The 22,732-nt window shown below is 41.8% G+C and overlaps 1 protein-coding gene across 1 annotated transcript; it reads right to left on the bottom strand.

Annotated features, from left to right (window-relative positions):
* Window positions 1–8,306: 8,306 nt before the first annotated feature.
* On the bottom strand, window positions 8,307–21,104 carry samd14 (sterile alpha motif domain containing 14). The gene is made up of 9 exons (XM_053512161.1): window positions 21,039–21,104; window positions 15,679–15,732; window positions 12,545–12,702; window positions 11,804–12,449; window positions 9,266–9,353; window positions 9,089–9,157; window positions 8,869–9,007; window positions 8,630–8,716; window positions 8,307–8,542 (listed from the first exon to the last, which is right to left on the bottom strand). Exons 2-9 carry the CDS (start codon window positions 15,719–15,721, stop codon window positions 8,357–8,359), a joined length of 1,416 nt encoding a protein of 471 aa, XP_053368136.1. The 5' UTR covers window positions 15,722–15,732; window positions 21,039–21,104; the 3' UTR covers window positions 8,307–8,356.
* Between the last annotated feature and the right edge of the window lie 1,628 nt (window positions 21,105–22,732).

The raw sequence follows: 22,732 nt of genomic DNA, 5'->3' as shown, positions 1-22,732 counted from the left end.
ATAAGAGAGAATTAGAAAAAGAAGCAAGAAGTAAATAAATAGTTTAACTATAAGAAGTTAGACCAAAATATAAAAGTTTTCAGCTCCTCCTCAGTCTCTCTGTGTTGGCCTTCAGGGAGCGGAGGCGCTTTCCTGACCACAACAGAGAGAACAGTCCATTGTTGGGGTGGCTGAGGTCCTTCACGATCTTCCTGGCCTTGGTCCAGCACCGCCTGCTGTAGATTAAGTGCAGGTCAAGGAGCTCGGTGTGGATGGTGCACTCAGCTGATCTCACCACCCTCTGTAGAGCTCGTCTGTCCTGCATGGTGCTGTTACCGAATCAGGTTAAGATGTTTCCCGTCAGAATGCTCTCTATGGTCCAGGAGTAAAAGTTCCTGAGCACCTTAGAGGGCAGTTTAAAGTCTCTCAAGCGTCTGAGGTGGTAGAGACGCTGTCGGGCCTTTTTCCCAACGGTGTTGATGTGACAGGTCCATGACAGGTCCTTCGTGATGTCAACACCGAGGTATTTGAAGCTGTCCACTCTCTCCACTGGGCTCCTGTTGATGGCGGGGGTCTGGTACAGTAGTTCCTCTCCTGCTTTGTGCTAAAGTCCACTATCAACTCCTTTGTCTTGCTGACGTTCAGGAGGAGATTGTTCCTCTGGCACCAGTTCTCCAGATTTCCAACCTCCTCCGCTCGTCGTTGTCAGAGATCAGGCCCACCACGACAGTGTCGTCAGCAAACTTAATGATGGTCGTGGAGTTCTTAGTGGCTATGCAGTCATAGGTGTACAATGAGTACAGCAGGGGGCTCAGGACACAACCCTGGCTGTGACATGTCCGCCCATCCTTACTGCCAGTGGTCTGCCAGTTAAGAAGTTGGAGATCCACTCACATAAAGATGAGCTGAGTCCCAGGTGCTCCAGTTTGGTGGTAAGTGTGGAGGGAATTATGGTATTGAATGCTGAGCTGTAGTCGATAAAGAGCATTTAACATAATTTCCTTTCCGAGTGTCCAGGTGAGTGAGTGATGTGTGGAGGAGATGAGAGATTGCATCGTCTGTGGAACGGTTCGTATGCAAACTGTAGTGGGTCCAGTGTGTCGGGTAGTGAAGAAATGATGAATAGTCTGACCAGGCGTTCAAAGCAATTCATCACTACTGAGGTGAGGGCTACAGGGCGATAGTCATTGAGAGAAGCAGGATGAGGTTTCTTTGGGACAGAAACAATGATGGACTCTTTGAAGCATGTGGGGATCACCGACTGAGATAAAGAGAGGTTGAATATCTCTGTGAACACAGGTGCTAGCTGGTCTGCGCAGGCTCTTAGAATATGACCTGAGGTGCCATCTGGTCCTGCTGCTTTCCTGGTGTTCACTCTCTTGAAGATTTCAAGATTCTTTATTTGTCACATGCATAGTTATACAGGTACAACACGCAGTGAAATGTATCCTCAACCGCTCCTACTTTGTGCAAATAATAAATAAAAAAAAAGTAAACAGAATAATAATAATTATAATAATAATAAACTCTGATTTGCAAGAGTGTATATGCAACAAGATAAGAATGTAGTGCAAGTAATGCTTATAGTCCAGACTAAAGTGCAATGTGCAGTGTGCAATGTCAGCACAGCAGTGTATAAGTATACTGATACCAGTTCTATGAACGGAGAGTAGCACATCATGATTGATTGAGGAGTCCTGAGTCTCTCCGTTTTGGCCACAATGACCGAAACCTTCTGCCTGAATGCAGAAGTTTAAACAGTCCGTTATTGGGGTGCGACAAATCCTTAATGACCCGAGCTGCCCTGGTTTTACATCTCCTGGTGTAAATGTCCTGCATGGAAGAGAAAGTTAACCTACAGCAGCAGTCAGCTGCCCGGATCACTCTCTGGAGGGCTTTCCTGTCCTGTACACAGCTATTCCCAAACAAGGATGAAATGTTCTGTGTAAGGATGCTCTCAACAGCGCCCGAGTAGAAAGCCTTAAGGACAGCAGGAAAAACCCCAAACTTCCTCAGATGGTACAGACGCTGCTTTGCCCTTTTCGTCTAAGCACAGATATGCTCAGTCCATGTCAGATCCTCGGAGATGTGGCTGCCCAAGTACTTAAAGCTGCTTACCCTCTCCACTGGGGCTCCATTGATGATGAGGGGTTTGTGATCCTGTTGTCTCCTTCTGAAGTCCACCACCAGCTCCTTCGTCTTACTGACGTTCAGCCGGAGGCAGTTTTCTTGACCCCATAGTGCCACTTTATCCATGTAGGCCGACTCATCGCTGTTAGCGATGAGACCCAGCACCATCGTATCGTCAGCAAACTTAATGATGGTGTTGGAGTCGTACATGGCCACACAGTCTGAAGTGTAAAGAGAGTACAGCAAGGGAGAAAGAACACATCCCTGTGGAGCACCTGTGTTAATAGTGATGCTGCTGGAGACGCACCTGCCTACCCTCACCGCTTGTGATCTATCCGAGAGGAAGTCCAACATCCAGGCACACAAGCGTTTGTTAAGTCCTAGATCTCTCAGCTTTGTGAACAGTTTGTAAGGCACTATTGTGTTGAAAGATGAGCTGTAATCAATAAACAGCTATCTCACATAGTTACCTTGCTTCTTGTCCACGTGGCTGAGAGTGGTTTGCAGGACATGGGATATGGCATCCTCTGTAGATCTGTTAGGGCGGTAGGCGAACTGAAGTGGATCTATGGAGCTGGGGATGGAGGAGGAGATAATGTTTTTTAGCAGACCCTCAAATACCTTTATGACCATTGATGTCAGTGCAACAGGCCGGTAGTCATTCAGGCATGAGGGTTTGTTGGTCTTGGGCACTGGGACAATGGTGGATCTTTTAAAACACTTTGGGACCACAAACTTCGCCAGGGACTCATTAAAGATACAGGTAAACAGACCTGACAGCTGGTCAGCGCAGCAGGCGCCCAGAGATGCCATCTGGACCCGCCGCTTTCCTCCTCAGCGCCGTGCGAACATCGTGCTCTGCAATGCTGATAACGCGTTCCTCGCTGATGACATCATCATTCTCAGTCACCAGGCTGCTAGCATTAGCCGCCTGGCTAACCTTGAATCGCGCAAAGAATGCGTTCAGCTCGTTGGCAAATGCAGAGTCGGCGACGATCTGTAATTGTGCGGAGTCCGTGCCACATGCGGCATGTGTCACCCTGATGGAAGTGTAATTCAGTTCGCTGTCGGAACCGTCCCTTAGCTTTCCTCGCCGCTCGCCTGACGCCATAAGAAGCCGCACTATATGCGCTCATATCGCCACTGATGAATGCAGTATTATAAGCAGCGGTCCGGGCATTCACAGCATCGCAGATTGATCGGTCCACCCAAGGCTTCTGGTTCGGAAACGATTTGAACCTCACTGTCAGGACGACTTCATTTACAAGCGTGCTAACGAAGCTAACTGCTACATCTGCAAACTCGTTGATGTCTTCTGCTAAGGCTTGGAACATGTCCCAATCTACGTCATCAAGCGTCCTGCAGCGTAGCTTCTGATTGGGCAGACCAGCGTTGTACCTCCCTAATGACCAGACAAAACCACGAAAGCTTGTTGATATTCTGGTATAAGGAAAACAGCGTTGTGGTCTGATTTCACAAATGCTGGATGGGAAACAGCTTTGTAGCCCCGCATGTATGGTGTGTAACAGTGATCCAGAATGTTGAGTCCCCTCGTCGGACATGTAACATGTTGATGAAAGTTTGGCATAACCTGGGGTTCTCTTTTGCTTTATTAAAGCCACCTGCTACAATGTGTCCGGGTGTTTGTTTTGGAACTTACTCAGCACATCATGTAGTTCAGACAGAGCAATGCCTGTATCCGCGTTGGGTGTAATGTAGACCGCCGTAGCGATAACCGAGGTAAACACGCGAGACAGGTAAAAAGGATGACACTTAATACTCAGATCTTCCAAATGAGGCGAGCAGCTACTGGAGAGAATGGAAACACTCCTGGCATCGCACCACTTGTTGTTGACCATAAAACACACACCTCCATCTTAAGCTTTGTTAGACTCTGCCGTCCAGTCCATGCGGAACACAGAGTCTTTAGAGAATGAGTCTGATGGAGTTACTACTCGGTCCGGCACAATAGGGGTCAGCCATGTTTCTGTAAAGCACAGAGGATTACAATCCCTGATATCTCGCTGGAAAGTAACTCTGGCTGTAAGGTCATCAAGCTTATTCTCCAATGACTGTACATTAGCCAGCAGGATACTCGGAAGAGGAGTGCGATGAGCTTCCTCTCTCATTCTGTTACGGACGCCGCCGCGTTTCCCCCGACGCATTTCCCCCGAAGTTCAAGTAGGCCTTATTGTCATTACAACCATATACAGTTAGTACACAGTGAAACGAAACAACGTTCCTCCAGGAGTGCTACATGCAACATAAATTTACAACATAAATTAACTAAGAGATACTAAACTAGCTAACCAAGAGGCCTAGTTAGCTGACTAGCAGAGACAGGACAGAGAGACCTAACATAACTTACAACATAAATTAACAAAAACTAACTAGCTAAGTATAACATTTTTATAGACAACATAAAGTGCACATGCAAATGTGCAAACAAGAGCAACAACAAAGTGACAGTGCGCAACCACGACATAACAGAACATAAAATATGGTGTTGAGGTAGTGGAGAAACATAAACATTTCTTAAAACAGCAGCAAGAATTGAGGAATTAGTAGTTCACCGCGGGTTAGCGTCTCGTCCATTGTTTTTGTGGTCTGAGCAGCGTAGTATCTCAGAGGGCCACGACAGGTCAGGTTTAAAGGTGGTATAAGTAAGCGCCGAAGTCTGAATTTCTATATCCAGTAGTGTTCTACTGTCATAGGTCACTAAACCTAAAGTACTCTTTACGAATGAAAGTAAAATAAATAAATAAAAAAAGAAAGAAGCGCACAGTTTGTACAGAGCGATCAAGAAGGCATCTGGACATAGCCGCGCCATTTTCAAGGCTCCCCTCACGTCGGACATTATTTCTGACTCGTTCTCACTTCTCAGGTATGCTGATGTTGAATCAGCTTTAATGTTTAATAAGTTTCCTGATTGTTAACTGTTTTATATAGGACACTGCTTCTTGTTCCTGCGTGTTTTCTAAATTTTCTTTTTCTTCAATAGTTCTATAGACATATTTTATGTTATCTTTTATATTGTTGAAGGGGGCTGAAAAACATTGTGAAGCATAAGGCAATTTTTCTTTTCTGCAAAGAGCACAAGGCTTATTGTGTCTTTCTGCAAGAGACCCACCCGGCGAAGGCTAACAGAAGGTTCTGGGCCCGTATTCACAAAGCTTCTTAAGCCTAAAAGTTGGTCCTAGTGACGAAATTCTAAAAAAGAATCTTGAAAAATTAAATTTAGGATTAAATCTTCGTAAAGATAAAAATGATTCACGGAACATCTTAGCCCTAAAAACAGCTCCTAAGGTCAAAATTATTAAGAGTAGAGGCGAGGACTTTTAAGAGGCTTAAAAGTTTTTATAGCAGAGGACAAAATGGTGTAAAGAAGAAATATTCTCCAAACAATGAACAATTAAAAAAAGCTGAAATGAAAAACTGCTCTTCTGTCCAATTTGGTTTTGTTGTTGTTTTACTTCTTTCCAAAAAATTGTTGGCTACATGCCATCCAAAAGTGCAACTTAAACAGACTTACAATCATGTAAATTGGTACATTTGGCTGTTTTAATGAACTTTAAGACATTTAGCCTATAACAAAAACTTTGCATAAAGTTGCCATGAGTCATGATTATACAATTTCTTCATATACTATGAAAATTATGTTTCCATACCTTTTCTCTTCCCACATGTCAACACTATGAAACAATAGAGTGATAACTGTTAACAGAAAGTCGATGTTTAATAGAAAATTTTGTTAGTGACTGACTTGTTGGACTCAGATGGTATTCTGTTGGATTATGTATCTTTTTTAAAGAAATTTAATCTAGGTTGCCCGCAGAAAGAATACAGGACGGATTGTCCTGCTATCCCATTGGCTTTAAGGCAGCTAATATGCAACATAATGTTATATACAGAAGTCAAACCAGGGTTGCCAAATTTAAAAATTGGAAATTGTGATCTAAACGATAGCATAATAGCGATAATATAGTCAGAATCTGCTTCCGTACCTGCTGAAGAAAAAGAGAGAAAACAACAGAAGACACAACAGCAGAGAAATTGCAGCCACAACCAACATCTGTATGATTCGCAGTAAATCATAAATCCTAAAACCTGTTAAGCAGCGCACATAATAAAATATTTTGAAATAAACATTTTGTTTTGAAGCAACAGCAAAGACAGTGTGTGTGTGAGCACCTGTTTGTACACCAGTGTGAACGTTTGTGTGCACACCTGTGTGTGTGAGCGCGCTTGTGTTCATAGGGCTCCTCCATGTAAATGTTTAATAGTGTGTGTGGGGAACCACAGTCCCGTCCCGCGAGGCATGGAGCAGACACGGCGGAGACACGGGTCCCAGACATCCAGAGGCCCCCCAGAGCACAGGAGTCTCAGGAGAACCACCGCAGGGACAGCCCCCCCACCCCGAATTTCTAAAGAGAAGCTTTAAATTTCAGGTGGACCTGTGTTCTTTTTGTGATTCAGCCTATAAAACGTTACAACACCTGTTTTTTCTATGTCCTTTTTGGTTAGAAATACACACCTGGTTATCACTCAAGATCAATTATATTCCACAGTTTGACGTATCTGGGGTCAGTTCTTCGTACGTCGCCAACTCGGTTAGCTGCATTTGATTTTTGTGGATTTGTCTTGATCTTGGATTGTTTCGTTCTTCGATGCGCATCTCACATTTGCCGTCATAGCAACATGTCTGTAAGCTTAAACCTGGGGTCCGTTCTTCGTACGTCGCTTGATGCATCCGAAATGAACTGACACATCTAAGATGAGATTATCGTGCTAATTACGATCTGGCTAAGTTGGTTCTTCGAACACACCTGTTGTTGATGATTAGTATGGCTGGTGTTATGCGCTGGAATGCCCCCTGCCATGGATCGCCCCCCTACATAATCGCTATCAAATATTGTATTAGAACTAAATTCATAGGTTAATGGTTTACAAATTACAAATTACATTAGACAATAAAATAAATTAAGCAACATGAAAATAAATGTTGTATATAAAAAAATAGATTTTTTTTAAAAATACATGTATACTTTTTTAATTTTTTTATTGTGTAATACAATTAATTTCTTCCAATTATTCATTATAAAAAATATTTATTTTAATTATTTTTAAATATTTATTTGCATATTCATGACAAACCCCTGAAAAATAAATGTGTTACAAAATAAACATTATGCAAGAATGAATTAATGGTCTTGACGGCTGTCACGTGCCTAGGGTTTATTATAATAGTAAAATCATATGAATTTATGTTGTAATATAATAAACAGGTTCAAGCTTAAGTTCATGTTGCTATGGCAATGCGAGATGCGCATCGAAGAACGAAACAATCCAAGATCAGGACAAATCCATAACAATCAAATCCAGCTAACTGAGTTAGCGACGTACGACGAACGGACCCCTGTTTAAGAAGGCTCTAGTTTTGTAATGTTTGTTTTGCATTTTGATTTGTGGAGCTGTTCTGTTTAAGTATGTGTGGTTAGTTTGTCTTAAGGTCTATGTAAGTACTGTTCTGTGTGTCTCCAGTGTATGTTTAGTGCCCTGTGTGTTTAGCCACTTGAGAGCTTAGCTGCTAGTAGGTTTTAGCAGCTAGTAGGGTTAGCAGCTAGTAGGGTTAGATGCTAGTAGGGTTGGCCTCCAGTAGGACTGGCTGCTAGTGGCTTTAGCCTCTAGTGTGGATTAGCCTTTTGTTTGCTTAGCGTCTTGTGTGTTAGTTTCCTTCGTAGGTTTAGATACTAACTCATTTAGATACTTACCCCTTTAGTTACTAACCTGTTTAGGTCATCATCCAATCTGACAATAACCAGTTTAACTACTAACCCAAACTAACTTCAGTCATTAGTCTCATCCTTAGTATGTCACGTCTTTAGTATGTCTCGTCCCTGGTCTGCCTTGTCTCTCGTCTGCCTTTTTCTTAGTATATCTTGTCTTCATTTAGTTCAGCTCCATGTTTTTTTTTGTTAAGCTCTTAGCCTGTGTGAACTCCGTTTTGTTCTATATTTTGTTTTGTTATATTTTATTAAAAAGACTCTTTGGTATATACTCTCTGCCCTTGCAACAGCAACACCACTAACACATGTAAGATTCATGACACAAACGTACACATCTATTTCATTTGTATATTATAATTTTTAAAAGACTTTATTAAGCAGTCTGAATAAGTTACAATAATATCAGTGCCCACAGTATTTACAATTGAAAAAAAAAAAAGAAAAAAATTGGAAGAATTTATTCATAAATCCAAATTCTTGCACTGCGATTGAGAGGTCAGTAGTTTTTGGTCGTCTCCGTCGTGTCCGCTGTCCCTCTTGTCCTTTTGGACGCCGTTCTGCTTTTCTGTCTTGTCTCTTCCACCTGATGAGAAGGGCAGGATTGTCTTCTTTTTCACAACTCGACCTTCTGCGCACACATCACGGCCCTTAGGGAAAAAAATAAAACCATAATTTATAGATTTGTCTCAATTAAAAAAAAAAAAAAAATGTCCCTTAGGAGATATAAAACACACCTCATCGGAATGATCAGAAAGGCTCTGGTATGGCTGTGACGATTCATTCCTTGTGGACCTGCTATCATTTTTAAACTCCTCATCTTCCTAGAAGGAGAAGAGAAATACAGTAATACAATAATTTACCTACGGGATTATCACCTATGATAACCATTGATTGAGGGCGATGTCATAACAGTACAAAATACTGATCTATTCTAATGTAAATAAAGAAAACACTGAATTGGTTTCAGGGTGACCTCAGATAGACACTTGGCTGGAGATTGGCTGGAGTTCTTTGGTGACCCGGAACCCCAAATTCTGTCAGTCAACCAGGAGAAAGGCACAAACGGGGGACCAGAGGAACGTGAGGAACGGCTCTGTGCTCCGTCAGGCTCCCTACAAACCAGTCAGTTTTTCACATGAGCAAAAGAAAGCCACTTGTGGAAATGCATATGCACGTTTTATAGCATTCTGTACCGATTTTCTGCAGCGTGTCTGCTGGCTCGCTCCCTCCTCACCTTACCATATGTGCGCCGCAAAGTGACCCTGTGAAAAGAAACACACTGAGTAATGCATCCTGTACAGTAGGAATACAACACCTGCTATAGCAAAATAATGAGCGACCAGATGTGGGGTTTGTCAATCTGTACTGACCCGAGATCAAGGAAACGTCTCCTGGTCTTTTTGTCCAGCAGAACTGTCGGGCTGCTCGGCTCATCTGAACCGATTTCATGGCCGTCATCTGAATACACATAATAAAACCAGGTCATTAGTGTATAATACATTTCAGCTTGCTCAGGGTTTTGAGCGACAAGAAGGACAGGTTGGATCCACATTTCAGCTAAAAGAACAATGACTGTGCAAAATGATTCTAAATTACTTAATATTTTATTAAAAGCAGTTGGAAGCTGCATCATCATATGGTGTATTGGGAACATAATACACTGCCTGGCCAAAAACACTCCATGCAATTGAGGCAGAAAAACTCCATAGATGTGATAACCTGGTGATTCAGTACATGCAGGTGGTCAGCTGACTTCATTTTATTGCCACATAATGTTGCTGTGCATAGACCTGAGTAACTGAAGTAACCCCAGATCATAACACTGACTCCAGAGGCTTGTACAGCGGACACTATGCATGATGTGTGCATCGCATCATGCGTTTAACTTCTTACCCTGACACGCCCATCACTCTGGAATAGGCTCAATCTGGACTCATCGGGTCACATGACCTTTTTCCACCGCTCCAAAGTCCAGTCTGTACTCTCCCTAGAAAACTGAAGCCTTTTTTTCTGATGTGTTGATGGGTTCTTATACGAGTTTCAGTAATTTTAAATCTCCTTAGTTGTTGTCCTTGCTTGATATAGGCGAATTATTTAACCCTTAACTTTCTTTTAACTAGGCAGTGTTAAACATATTGTACATAAAATAACATAACACTTGGCTCATTGCTCAAAGACACACCTACATACCTTTTTTTTTTACTTATGAGCCATGCCCTTTTCTTACTTACATTTCCACAGATGATTTTATGGCCAACCCTGGACATTAATTTCTGTACACAATAAAACACCTTTGTGTAGAAGCAGATTAACAATATTTTTGTATGCCCTTAGCAATGAGACCAAATTAGCATTGCTGTTTGTTGTTCCACTTCCTTCACCGCTCCTCCAGTAAATGGTAGATAATTGACATATACTGAGCTGTGGCCAAATGTTTTGAGAATGACTCAAATTTTATGTCATTCTAAAGTTTCTCCTAAAGTTTTGGAATTGGGGCACCACCAGTGTAGAGCTTGTTTAAGAATGGCAGCCGGCAGGTGTGAGTGCATCTGCACACACAGTGACGTGAAGACTTTTGGAGGATGGCCTGGCGTCAGGAAGGGCAGCAAAGAAGCCACTTGTCTCCAGGAAAACATCAGGGACAGACTGCTATTCTGCAAAAGGTATACAGGGATTGGACTGCTGAGGTCTGGGGTCATTTTCTCTGATGAATTCCCTTTTAATTCACTTCAATTTTATTTTATTTGTATAGCATTTTTAACAATTGTCTTTTTCGCAAAGCAGCATTACCCAATCAAAACAAATTATGGAAGTTTGTATAAAATGTCAATGTGTATGAATAAAAAAGGTTAGATTGTCTCTGATGAACAAGCTGAGGGTGACGGTGCTGAGCAAAGAACTCCCTGAGATGGCAGTAGGAAGAAACCATAAGAGGAACCAGACTCAACAAGCAACCCATCCTCATCTGGGTGATAACGCATAGCAGGGATTGATCTTCAGTCATACTGTGTGTTACCCTTTCTGACTGTCAAGCTCTGGTCAAGCTTTTTTCCGGCACCCGGAAAAAAGCTTGACCAGAGAAGAAAAGGTGAGCGCTACCATCAGTCCTCTGTCATGCCAACAGTAAAGCATCCTGAGACCATTCATGTGTGGGGTCGTTTCTCAGCCACGGGAGTGGGCTCACTCACAATTTTGCCTAAGAATGGTACAAAACATCCCTTAAGAGCAACTTCTCCCAACCCTTTAAGAACAGTTTGTTGATGAAAAGTGGCTCGGGGAACAGAACATTAAAATTTTGTCTGTGGCCAGGAAACCCCCCAGACCTTAATCCAATTGAGAACTTGTGGTCAATCCTCAAGCGACAGTTGGACAAATAAAAACCCACTAATTCTAACAAACCCCAAGCATTGACTATGCAAGAATGGATTGTGACATCAGTCGGGATGTGGCCAAGGGGTTTGATTCGCATCAGCTTGCCAGGGTGAATTCTTGAAAACACTGAAAATTTTTAACTCTTTGCATTAACTTAATGTAATTGTCAATAAAAGCCTTTGACACTTATAAAATGCTTGTAATTATATTTCAGTAAACTATAATTACATTTGACAAAACAATTTAAAAACACTGAAGCAGCAGACTTTGCGAAAATTGACATTTGTGTCATTTTCAAAACTTTTGGTCAGGGCTGCAAATACATGGTGAAGAGAGCTATTTAAAAGGTCCAAGTTCAATCAAGTTAACCGAAGCAAATTATTCTTAATGCCAAAAGATTTATGTATTTCTATTGAAAAATAAATTAGCACTTCTTTCTCATCTTGTTGTGTTCTACTGGACATTCATGTGAGATAAATATTTTGCACTGTAAAGTATATTAATGTGTTTTAATGATGCTTATTTAATATGACTACCTTCACTCTGAGAGTATTCTCTCTGCCGCAGGGGGGACGGACTTTCCTTTGTTAGCTGGACTTTGTCCTCTTCACCCACATAGATTTGGTTCTGCTGCAGTTGGTCCCTCTTGTGCAAGGGGGTGTGGCCTTCCTGGACTTGGTCCCACTTATGCAGATTAGCGTGGTCACTCTGGTGGTCCTCTTGGTGCGCTTGCTTACGGTCAACCCGTCCTAGGTGTGCATGGTCACTCTGGTGGTCCTCTTGGTGCACTTGCTTACGGTCAACCCGTCCTAGGTGGGCATGATCCCTCTGGCGCAGATGTGTTTGGTCCTCCTGGTTTAATTGGGGATGGTCCCTGAGGTGAAGAAGGGAGTTCTCTTTGTGGTGCAGCTCAAGATGAGGACTGTCCACCCGGTGCTGCTGGTCTCTGTAGTGCATGTGGACGTGGTCCTCCTGGAGGTCCTGTTTGAGCATGTGGGTTGGAGAGGAGGGAGTTAGGAAGCACGCACTCCTGCGTTTCTGTTCCTTCTCAGCTGTCTCAAAGCTAAAGGCTCGGTCCTTCTTTGCGGGACAGGAGAAAGGATGGAGGTCAGAGAAGGGGGAGGAGCAGCGTAGGGTCACATGGAGGGGAGAGCAGGAGCCAGACAACAGGCTGCTGTAGCTCTGGTGCATATGAATCATAAACCTTTGTTAGTCACATGTAACAAATGTTTTTTTTTGTTTTGTTTTTTTTACATAAGCAAAATTAGAAAACTCACCTTTCCATCAAAGCTGTCATCTCCCTCTGTGGAGCTCAGGCTGTCTCGGAGACGAGACCTAGATGGGCGGTGCCTTCTGGTTTTGATAGACAGCTGAGCTTTAGCTTTCTGTAAGCTGCTGTCTAGTCGCTCCGTCTCAGGCACTGCGTCTGTCAGATCTAACAGAAAGTTAATGGTTTTTAAAATACGATAAGGATCATGACTGTAAATGCAAAACCGGAATATGTTCATCTCTTCAGGCATCACACACACACACACATATGCTTTAGCAGCTATAAAACACAGTAATGTCGTAAAGCAGGGCTGAAGCTCTATTAAGCTGTCAGCAGCCAGAAATTACCAAAGTGAATGATGTAACGGTATTCCTCTCTTACACACACACGCACACACACACACACACTCTCTCGCAGAAAGCAGTGATCGTTGCTGAGAGATGCTTTACTGAGGTCTGAGGAATGTAAAGACGCTACATCTGCCCTCTAGCCAAACTCATAAAGCGTTCGAGATCATCCTGGATAATTCAAGCCTTATTATTTTTCAGCCTCCGGCAAACATGCGAGCCAAAAGTCTAGTAAGCTGCTTATTAGTCTCCTGAAAAAGGTACTTACCGTAGAAGAGCGCTTTATTCAACACCCTGAATGTTACACTGCGGTGTTGTAAGTGTTCTGTTAATCAGGCGTAATTGTTTCACACAGGCTGATGTGTGTGTGTGTGTGTGTGTGTGTGTGGTTTTACACACTGTAAACACTACCCAATGCTTTACACACAAATTTTATTATTCTGCATAATTATTTTATCACTTCTACATTATTGCCTCAGCCAAAAATAGACTAAAATCAGTATTTAGACATTAAGATAAATACAGAGGGGCCTCCGAGTGGTAAAGTGCTCGCCTTATCATCCGGAGATCGCTGGTTCGATCCCCGGGTGATGCTGTTACCTCTCGCAGCCGGAGGTCTAGAGAGAGCTGATTGGCCGAGCCCTCTCAGAGGGGAGGGATGAGAGGTACTCGCGCTCCCACATTAATCACGACTCTACAGCCAATCAGGGGCGTCTGACCATTTTCTAATATTGTAATCATATTTTTGTATATGAAGACAATCAAAACATTTAGACAAGACATGTAAATGAAGTAACATATGAAATAAAGAGACATTAAACCTCACTTAACCTTAATTTATGATTCCTCTTAGGAATCATTAACATTAGATTTCTGTCTAATGTTACACAATTTCTTAGACAGTTTCTGTCAATTTCTGTTTTGTACGTGAGTCAATGTTCCCTGACTTGCTTTTACATGATTACTGTGATTCCCCGTTTGCTCTCTAACGCGCTCTAGTGTTTTCGTGTTGTTTAAAGGGCACCTATAATGCAAAATTCACTTCTTAGCCATGTTTAGGAAAATGCGTCTAATGTGACCTCATATTAGTAGAGCCTCTCCTCCTGCACCTGGAGGGGCGTGGCTCAGCAGAAGCTCATTTACATAGACACTGAAACATTCAGAGGGAGTTTGAGTTTATTCATCATCTATACTGCTTTATCCTGTATACAGGGTTGCGAGAGGGGTTGGAGTCTATCCCAGGAGACTTAGGGCCCTGGGCGAGGTACAAACTGAGCAGAGTACCAATCCATCGCAACACACACACAGACACACAGACAGACAAAGACACGCTATGGGCCCGATCTGCATGTATTTGGACTGTGGGAAGAATCCAGAGTACCCGAAGGAAACCCACCAAGCACAGGAAGAACGTGCAAACTCCAGACACACACACAGACCCTGAGGCGGGAATCGAACCCGGACTATAAAGGTGCAGGGCAACAGTGCTAACCGCTAAGCTACTGTGCTGTCATAGACTGCCGATGCTTTTTCAGGACACAGCTGAAGCTTGTTCACTTAGATCGGTTAGATCGGTGCCGTGTTCTCCTCTGTAAAATGGATTTACAGCCTCGATACATGAACATAAACATTTATCAAGCAAGAGAGCAGGACATGCTGTCAGGTCATGGCAGGATGCCAAAGGGGTTAAAAAGTATTGGAGCAGGTTAAGAGCTTCACATACTGTACGTGTGAGATACTGTATGTGTTCAAGTCAAACCAGGACTTTCTGGTGAATTAGGGTGTAAAAGTGATTGACATTTACAGAAGACTTCCAGCTGAGTGCGGTGATGAGACTCTAATTTCCACATGGTACAGGAGATCCTGGGAGGCCTGTGTTTCGTGAATCAGACAGGCAGTACCATCATGGCTCTGGCATACTGAGACAATGTGCTACCTTGATGGTATCTAAGCACTAGTGAAACTCTGGGATGAGTGCATTAGTGTAGCAGGGGATCATATAGAGAAATAAATAGAGATGTTTAAATTCGTATAACTGTGGTCTGTTTTTCTGCGCAACCAAAAGTCCCTCTTTTACACGAACAACTGCTTGGATGATGGAAATGTAAAAGATGTTAAAAGATAGAAGCAGAATATTTGCAGGCTATGGGAAGGAAATTAATGGGAAGCTGATAGTATTAAGAGTGTGAGACATTAAGAGAAGGAGATGAGCTCAGATCACTGGGGGCAGAACTGAGTGGCCTCCATAAAGATGGAAGGAAGGAAGACTCAAATCTACAGAAACAATGTTTTATCAACAAAAACAGTGTGTGTGTGTGTGTGTGCTAATGATTTCACATGCCTGCTTAATGGTAGCATGAAGACACCAAAAACCCAGACGCTGAAATCAATATGTGGAAACTGCCTGCTGTCAAACTCAATGTGAACTAAGACTTCTGACTCGATAAAGGTTTTATCGATGGTCACAGTGCAGCACAGAAAACTCACAAATAAAACTTGCCCAGATTACGAAATCGACAGAATCTGTTACCAGAAATCAGTTAAGGAAACGAGCCACAGCTACAGATAATAAGCTGGAGATGTACAGCATCGATCTGAAGAGTGAGGACAGTGCGAAGTGAAGACGGTGCAGGAAGAGGAGAACACGTGTACCGGATCCTGTTTCATGGGTTTGCTGGTCCACTCTCCAGCCGTAACGCACTGAGTGTGTGTGAGTGTGTGTAAATTGAAGGCCGGGATGGGGCGCTAATGGAGGAGGGGGGAAGGGAAGAGAGAGAGAGAAGAGGTCACTCACCAAATACATCCTCTTCCGTCTCGGCCGGCGGGGTGGAGGACATGGCCGCGTTAACTGTAGACGGAAAATGAAATAAATAATCAGGATTTGAATCTGGTTCGCTTTCTTGATTTATTTCAGCGTTGCCTTTTTTAGTATTTTAGTTTATTATTATTATTAATAGTAGAAATGATATTGATTTGTTTATAAATTTGTTTATAATAAACATATTAATTATATGATTTTTGAATAATACATTTTCAAAATAACTTTTTGTACATTTTTTTATTCTGTAAAGCTGCTCTTCAGCAATGACCATCGTTAAAGCACTATACAAATTTAATTTAATTTAATATTGTATATAATGACATTAAATATAATATAATACATAAAATATAAAATGATGATAGATAGATAGATAGATAGATAGATAGATAGATAGATAGATAGATAGATAGATAGATAGATTATGGCAATATTTACTTAAACACATATCAGTTCTGTTCTTCGCTCCACCTTATCTCTCCTCCAAAACACACACATGCATACACACCAGTTGGTCAGAGCTACAGAGGTTGGCACACACACACACACTCACACACACCATGGCCAGGCGATGAGGCCAGCAGAGTCTTTGTGCCATCTGGTCTCTTCCAAAATAAATAAAATGAGTAAAATATAAATGAGTTGGTACCAAAAGGCTTTCAGATTCACGCGCCACAGATCTGGTCACTTTTCTGTACATCCTCCTTCAGACGACTTAAAACCTGCCAGTAGAATTCACTATTGACGGCCTGGCCTCTGGGAATGAATTCTCTATGCACTATGCTGCAAATGTTGAAAAAGACAGTGGTCATGCTCTTAGTCGAGCTGCAGACCTGCCTTGGCAGATGTTCCTTCTGCTCCTTGGTCAGCAGCCTGGGGACGAACTTGGCAGCAACTCGTGAGGATCGCCTGGACTGTTCCATATGAAAAAGTATTTGTCCCATATTTGTCAAAATAGTTCAAGAATGGTTCAGATCATTAAATTAATTGTAATATTACACAACAATACATGAATAAATAAAAAATGTAGTTTTTAATTGTTGATTTCATTTATTATGGGAAAAAGCTGTCCAACCCTGCCTGGCCAGAACAGATGTACTTGACATGTGTCAGTCTGGAAAGGGTTACAGAGCCATTTTTAAGGCTTTGGGGCAATGGTAGCAAAGTTGCGGATTGTTATCCAGTGATCATCATGAACAAGTTGCTGAATGGTTTTGACATTGATTGAGCTCATTTAAGATCTACTTGATCTCTCTTAGTCTTCCAGTGATGATCTCCCGCTCTTGAAGCGCACATGCCACTCGAAACACTCATTTTATTTGTATAGCGCTTTTAACAATTGTCATTGTCGCAAAGCAGCTTTACACAATCAAAAGAATGATTTAATGTTTGTATGGAATGTGAATGTATATGAATCAAAATGGTCAGTTTGTCCCTGGTGAGCAAGCCGAGGGCGACAGTGGCAAGGAAAAACTCCCTGAGATGGTAATAGGAAGAAACCTTGAGAGGAACCAGACTCAACAGGGAACCCATCCTCATCTGGGTGAAACAGAGAGCAGGAATTGATCTGCATTCATACTGTGTGTCAGGTGGCAGCCAGTTCAGCTATAATATGTCATGTCAAATGTCTCTGTGGCAGATTTGCCCAGTTTCACGCTGAATGTTACGCTCGCTCTTTGCTCTAACTTTCTAACTGTTCATGATGAAATAGCGGATGTGGGAATGCATGTGGTCAGAATAGCACCAGTTGCACGGCTCCGCGGCACAGAACGATGTCTTTTGGCACACTGACTAATGAGGGTTGGTGTTACTTGTGACTGTGTGTGCATCCTTGTGCTGCCATCTGTTGGCGTGTCACAAAACTGGTCTCGAAACTTTTTGATAACACCTCATACAGGTGTCTTTAACATTTTGGGGGGGGATTTTTCCCAGATTTTCTCCCTAACTTGGTCATGTCCAATTCCTCCACCTCACTGGGGGCTCCCACATTAAGGCTACTACTACCACTCAGTCGGAAGTGCCGAAGACTATCACGTGCTTCCTCCGAACCACGTGACGCCAGCCGACCGCATCTTTTAGAACTGCTCGCTCACGCACCGTTGGGGGCGGCGTAACAAACTCGGAGGACAGCGCTATCCGCTCCTTCCGCTTGCGTGAGCTCACAGACTCCCCTGATTGGCTGTAGAGCCGTGATTAATGTGGGATCACTAAGTACCTCTCATCCCTCCCCTCTGAGAGAGCTCGGCCAATCAGCTCTCTCTAGACCTCCGAGGTTACAGCATCACCCGGGAATCGAACTCGCAATCTCCGGATGATAGGGCGAGTGTTTTACGTCTGCGCCACTCGGAGGAACCTGTACAGATATACAAAAAAAAAAAAAACCACAGACCTGATAATAAAGCAACGCATCCTAAATTCATAACAAGGTTCCATGGTACCTTTAACCACTCTCATTATTTTATCAAGAACCAGGGATCACTTGAATTTAGGAGGTGCAAAGCCTTTATCAGACAAATATTAATCTTCAGAAATCCATCTATCTATCTATCTATCAAAGCCTTTGATTTCTATCCAACAATTTGTTGACTTGTGTGTTTACCTCCCCATTTATACCACCCTAGTGGTCAGAATTCAGAACTGCAACACACTTGAACTGAGGCCCAGATGGGCAGGAATTACATTTAGGCATTTGGCAGACGCTCTTATCCAGAGCGACTTACGTTTTTATCTCATTCCACATCTGAGCAGTTGAGGGTTAAGGGCCTTGCTCAAGGGCCCAACAGTGGCAACTTGGTGGTTGTGGGGTTTGAACCTAAGATCTTCCGAACCGTAGTCCAATGCTTTAACCACTAATCTACCCCTGGCCCAGGGCTAAAACAAATTCTTATACCATAATGGACAAGGTTAAAAAACGAAATACTTTTATTAAAAGAAAATAATAAAATAAAAAAGGAATAAGTTAAAAGAATCCAGTTGAAATGGTTCTGATTTCAGTTGGTTTCAGTTGTAAGAAACATTTTCAAGATTGGGTTATAATATCTGTACACCAGAAATATGTGTTTCCCACAAAAAATAGGAAGTGTTTTTTTGACTGTGGTTTTTAAGATGTAGCTGGAAAAACTTTCATTTTCTCTCAACTTTCATTTAAAGATCCACTGTATTTCAGATTATCTCTGATTGTCTCATATTATCTCAAAATCACATTCTTTTATGGCATTTGTAGCATCCTATTGTATGTCAGATTATTTCTGTTCTTTTGTATATACAGTATAATGTTATCTTAGTATATCTTATATAGTAAATGTTTAGTAGTATCTGATTCAAAGCTCATTGTATCCCAGATTCTTTCAAGGTCTCATTTGATCTTAATTTAAAGTGCATTCCATTCAGATGACCTCATCCTCTCAAAGTAGTTTTACTTCAAAAGTAATCTCTTATAATACCACTATTCCAAGCTCATTATCTTCAGATTATCTAATTATTTCATAGTACAATGGCATGAAAAAAGTATTTGTCCCATATTTGTCAAAATAGTTCAGAAATGGTTCAGATCATTAAACTAATTGTAATATTACACAACGATACATGAGTAAATACAAAATATAGTTTTTAATTGATGATTTCATTTATTAAGGGAAAAAGCTGTCCAAACCTGCCTGGCCAGTAATTGCTAAATCGAGAACAGATGTACTTGACATGTGTCAGTCTGGAAAGGGGTACAGAGCCATTTTTAAGGCTTTGGGGCTCCAGTGAACCACAGTGAGAGCTATTATCCTCAAAAGGAGAAAACTTGGAACAGTGATGACCCTTCCCAGGAGTGGCTGGTCCACCAAAACGAGCTGCAAGGGCACAACAACGACTCATGCAGGAGCTCATAAAACACGCCAGAGCAACATCTAAAGACCTGCAGGCCTCACACAGTTAAGGTTCATGATTCAACAGTAATAAAGAGACTGGGAGCAAAAATAGCATCCATGGGAGAGTTCCAGGGCCAAAGCCACTGCTGACTGATTTGTTAGATTTGATTAATTGTCTCCTGTTATCGTATTTTTTAAAGAGCGTTGCAGATGATCTCATGGTCTTGTTCCATTTTCTTTAAAAGCAAACTCAGATGATCTCATGGACTCATAGCATTTTTCTTTTTTTTTTTATTTAAAGATCACAGGACTTTATATTTAGGTAGTCAATATCTTGAGTAAACATCAAACAGAATTGTAAATTAAAAAATTCAGATAATATTGAGCTAACCTAAAAATGCTAGCCAGGTTCTAGACAGGCGGCGGCTGCCCCTCCTCCCTAACGGCCACGAGCAGGTTCAATAAGCAAGAACTCTCTGGGGATTTAAAATTCATGAAATTCAGGATGCACGCACACACACACACACACACACACACACACAAACATACACACACATATGGGAACACATTTAAAAAAATTATATTACACACAGCGTTTCTCTGTCAAGGGATTCACCTCAATTTGTATTACAATAAGCCCCCATAATGCATCAGTGCACCTCGGATAAAACGCTAATGGCCGTGAAAACCACACACACACACACACACACATCTATACAGCATCCCTGCTAAGTAGCTGACAGGCCGAGAAAATACTATAGCAAACAAATCAATATGGTGATGGGCGAAGATAAACCTGACTTCTGCATTGGTCAGCAAGTCTGTCCCTGATTTCACTGAGCAAAAAAATTAATGAATTAACAAACAAGATGATAAGCAAATAACACAAATATATACGACACGCATGTAAACTCGTAATCATTTTGTATAACGGCAGTATTAATGATCTTTATTCAATATGTTTTCGTTTCCATAGTAACCGTTCAATTCATACGAGAGAATAGAGACGCTGATGAGAGAACGACCGTTTGTAGCTACTGTAGTGTAAGCGAGAACTAAGTAACATTAAATAGACAAAAAGTTTGACCTATCTGGCTTTAACAAATAAAAAATCTGTTACGGTATAAAAGTAATAAACGTGCCATACAGGAAAATAATGCACTTTAGCACTTCAGTTAGGAAAAACATGCAACTTTTGGTTCTTTTTTTCTATAAAATAACACATTAATTATCTCTACTGCATATTTTCCAACAGTATTTTACAGTATAGGTACAATAAAAGAGCAACACTTATCAACTAAGAACATTTATAAGATAACACAACGGACGAAAACAAATTGAAACCTGAGAAAAATCGACATTTAACATCCTGATAGAAAAGTGCAAGCTCGGTATTTAATAGCTTTAATACTACAATCAAAAACAACCTTAAATTCATTACTGTAATACAAAACAAGGTTCTTTACTAATTGCACTTACCAAGTCAAGAGTTTGTGTAGCGTTCTTAAACTGTGCAGTGCTGCTTTTTTATTACATTTCTCAAAGTACTTTTAAAAGAGAGAGACAGAGAGAGAGACAGAGTGAAGAGCTCACATGTAGGTCCCTTTTACTGAAGTGAGCGCAACCCAAAATCATGCATTTTTCATTGAAGCAAATGGAACATAAGAGAGAGAGAGAGAGAGAGAGAGGGAAGTGAAGTGAAGTGAAGGGACCCACCTCTGGTTAGAAGCGCTGTCCCACAGAGTCGCTCATACGCCTGACATGCTGGTTAGATCCCAAACTGAGTCATTCATTTACAATCACACACACACACACACACACACACACACACACACCGAGTGAGACAAGAGGAGCATCAGGGTTAAGGACAACAGCTCTGTTCACACCCATATGCTGGGATGAAATGAAGTGTGTGTGTGAGAGAGAGAGAGAGAGAGAGAGAGAGAATGGAGGAGGGGAAACATAATGTATGCCCCGTGAATCAGTCCATCCTCCAGTTCCACTAATAGACTCACTGATGGGAATTTCTGCTCGTTCTTCTGCACTTGGCTTAGGTCATCACTCCTTCGCATCCCGCCCAAATGGCTCCTTACCAATTTGTATTCTAAATAATCAGTAAATGAAAAAATAAAACCCGAGCGATGTGGCACCCAATCTGCATGATGAGCGAGCCTCAGGATCCTCATTTCCAGTCTTCGAGATGTTTACCTGAAAGACCTGGAGCTCAAAGAGTGAAGTCGCTTCTGAGGAAAGGAACTGAGCATCGGTGTTAGAACAGAAATTTAGAGAGTGTAAGAACACCCAACTCTGAGGGTGTGTTTGGTTTGTAGTTCGGTTTTCTTGGTTCGGATCAACCAGAAGGCAGAAAGCACGTGGATTTACCAGCCAAAAACTTTTAGAAAATAAAAGGCACCAGTGGTGACTGTCCCCCACAAAATCTACATAAATAAAAGGAAGGTTTTGTCTGTACGTTGCTCAGAACTCGCTCATTCAATGATATCTTTATGTTCCATACATTGGTAGACCAGAAACCAAAAATTTCTGTCTGTCTGTATGTCTGTATGTCTGTCCAGCCAGAATTAGTCACAGCATCAAACCAAACTGGCTGGACAGAATTTCATGAAACTTTTATCAGTCCTTAGGTATTCGCCTGAAGTTAAACCTGCAGCATAAATGAATAAAGAGCCCTTAAAGGGACACGGGTGAGGGGAAGGAATTTGTTGAAGAAAGTAAAGATCTAAGGAAGTAAAAAAACAGGACATAGGAAGAAAAAGTTTTTTTTATTGAAGCCAATGATGTGTTGAAGCACTGTTAGCGCTGTCCACTATGTCTGCAATGGAGGGGGACATAGAAACATTCCTGAGGTCAAGAGGAATACCGCAGGAAACCATACTGCTCCTGAAATCATGCTTATTAGTCGCTGGAAGGTACTAAACGAGACTTTCATGAGTCTTAGAGCATCAAAGTGAAATTAGGTAGGGAGTTTCTTTCCAAATGTCTTTAGATACAAAGCAGCAAAAACAACAAAACAAAACGCTGTAGTCATCAGTCAGGTTTGTTCCAATACATTATCGTTTCTACAATACCGGCTTGTTTACTTCCTCCACATAATCGCTGAAATAATGTTTCCCTAAGAGAAAGTGTGTCACTGTAATGTAAGGAAGGAGTCTCCA

The sequence above is a fragment of the Clarias gariepinus genome, chromosome 14 (assembly GCF_024256425.1).
Source record: "Clarias gariepinus isolate MV-2021 ecotype Netherlands chromosome 14, CGAR_prim_01v2, whole genome shotgun sequence".
In the NCBI taxonomy this organism is placed as follows: domain Eukaryota; kingdom Metazoa; phylum Chordata; class Actinopteri; order Siluriformes; family Clariidae; genus Clarias; species Clarias gariepinus.
Note: the sequence above shows the minus strand (reverse complement) of the source record. Positions and strands in the feature narration are given on the sequence as shown.

Excerpts from the sequence above, each read along its gene's own strand:
- samd14 (XM_053512161.1), bottom strand. The coding sequence starts at position 15,721 with ATGTCCTCCACCCCGCCGGCCGAGACGGAAGAGGATGTATTTG. Across the intron at positions 12,450-12,544 it reads ATGACAGCTTTGATGGAAAG|AGCTACAGCAGCCTGTTGTC; the intron begins GTGAGTTTTCTA and ends CATATGCACCAG. Across the intron at positions 9,008-9,088 it reads AGACACGCTGCAGAAAATCG|GGAGCCTGACGGAGCACAGA; the intron begins GTACAGAATGCT and ends ACTGGTTTGTAG.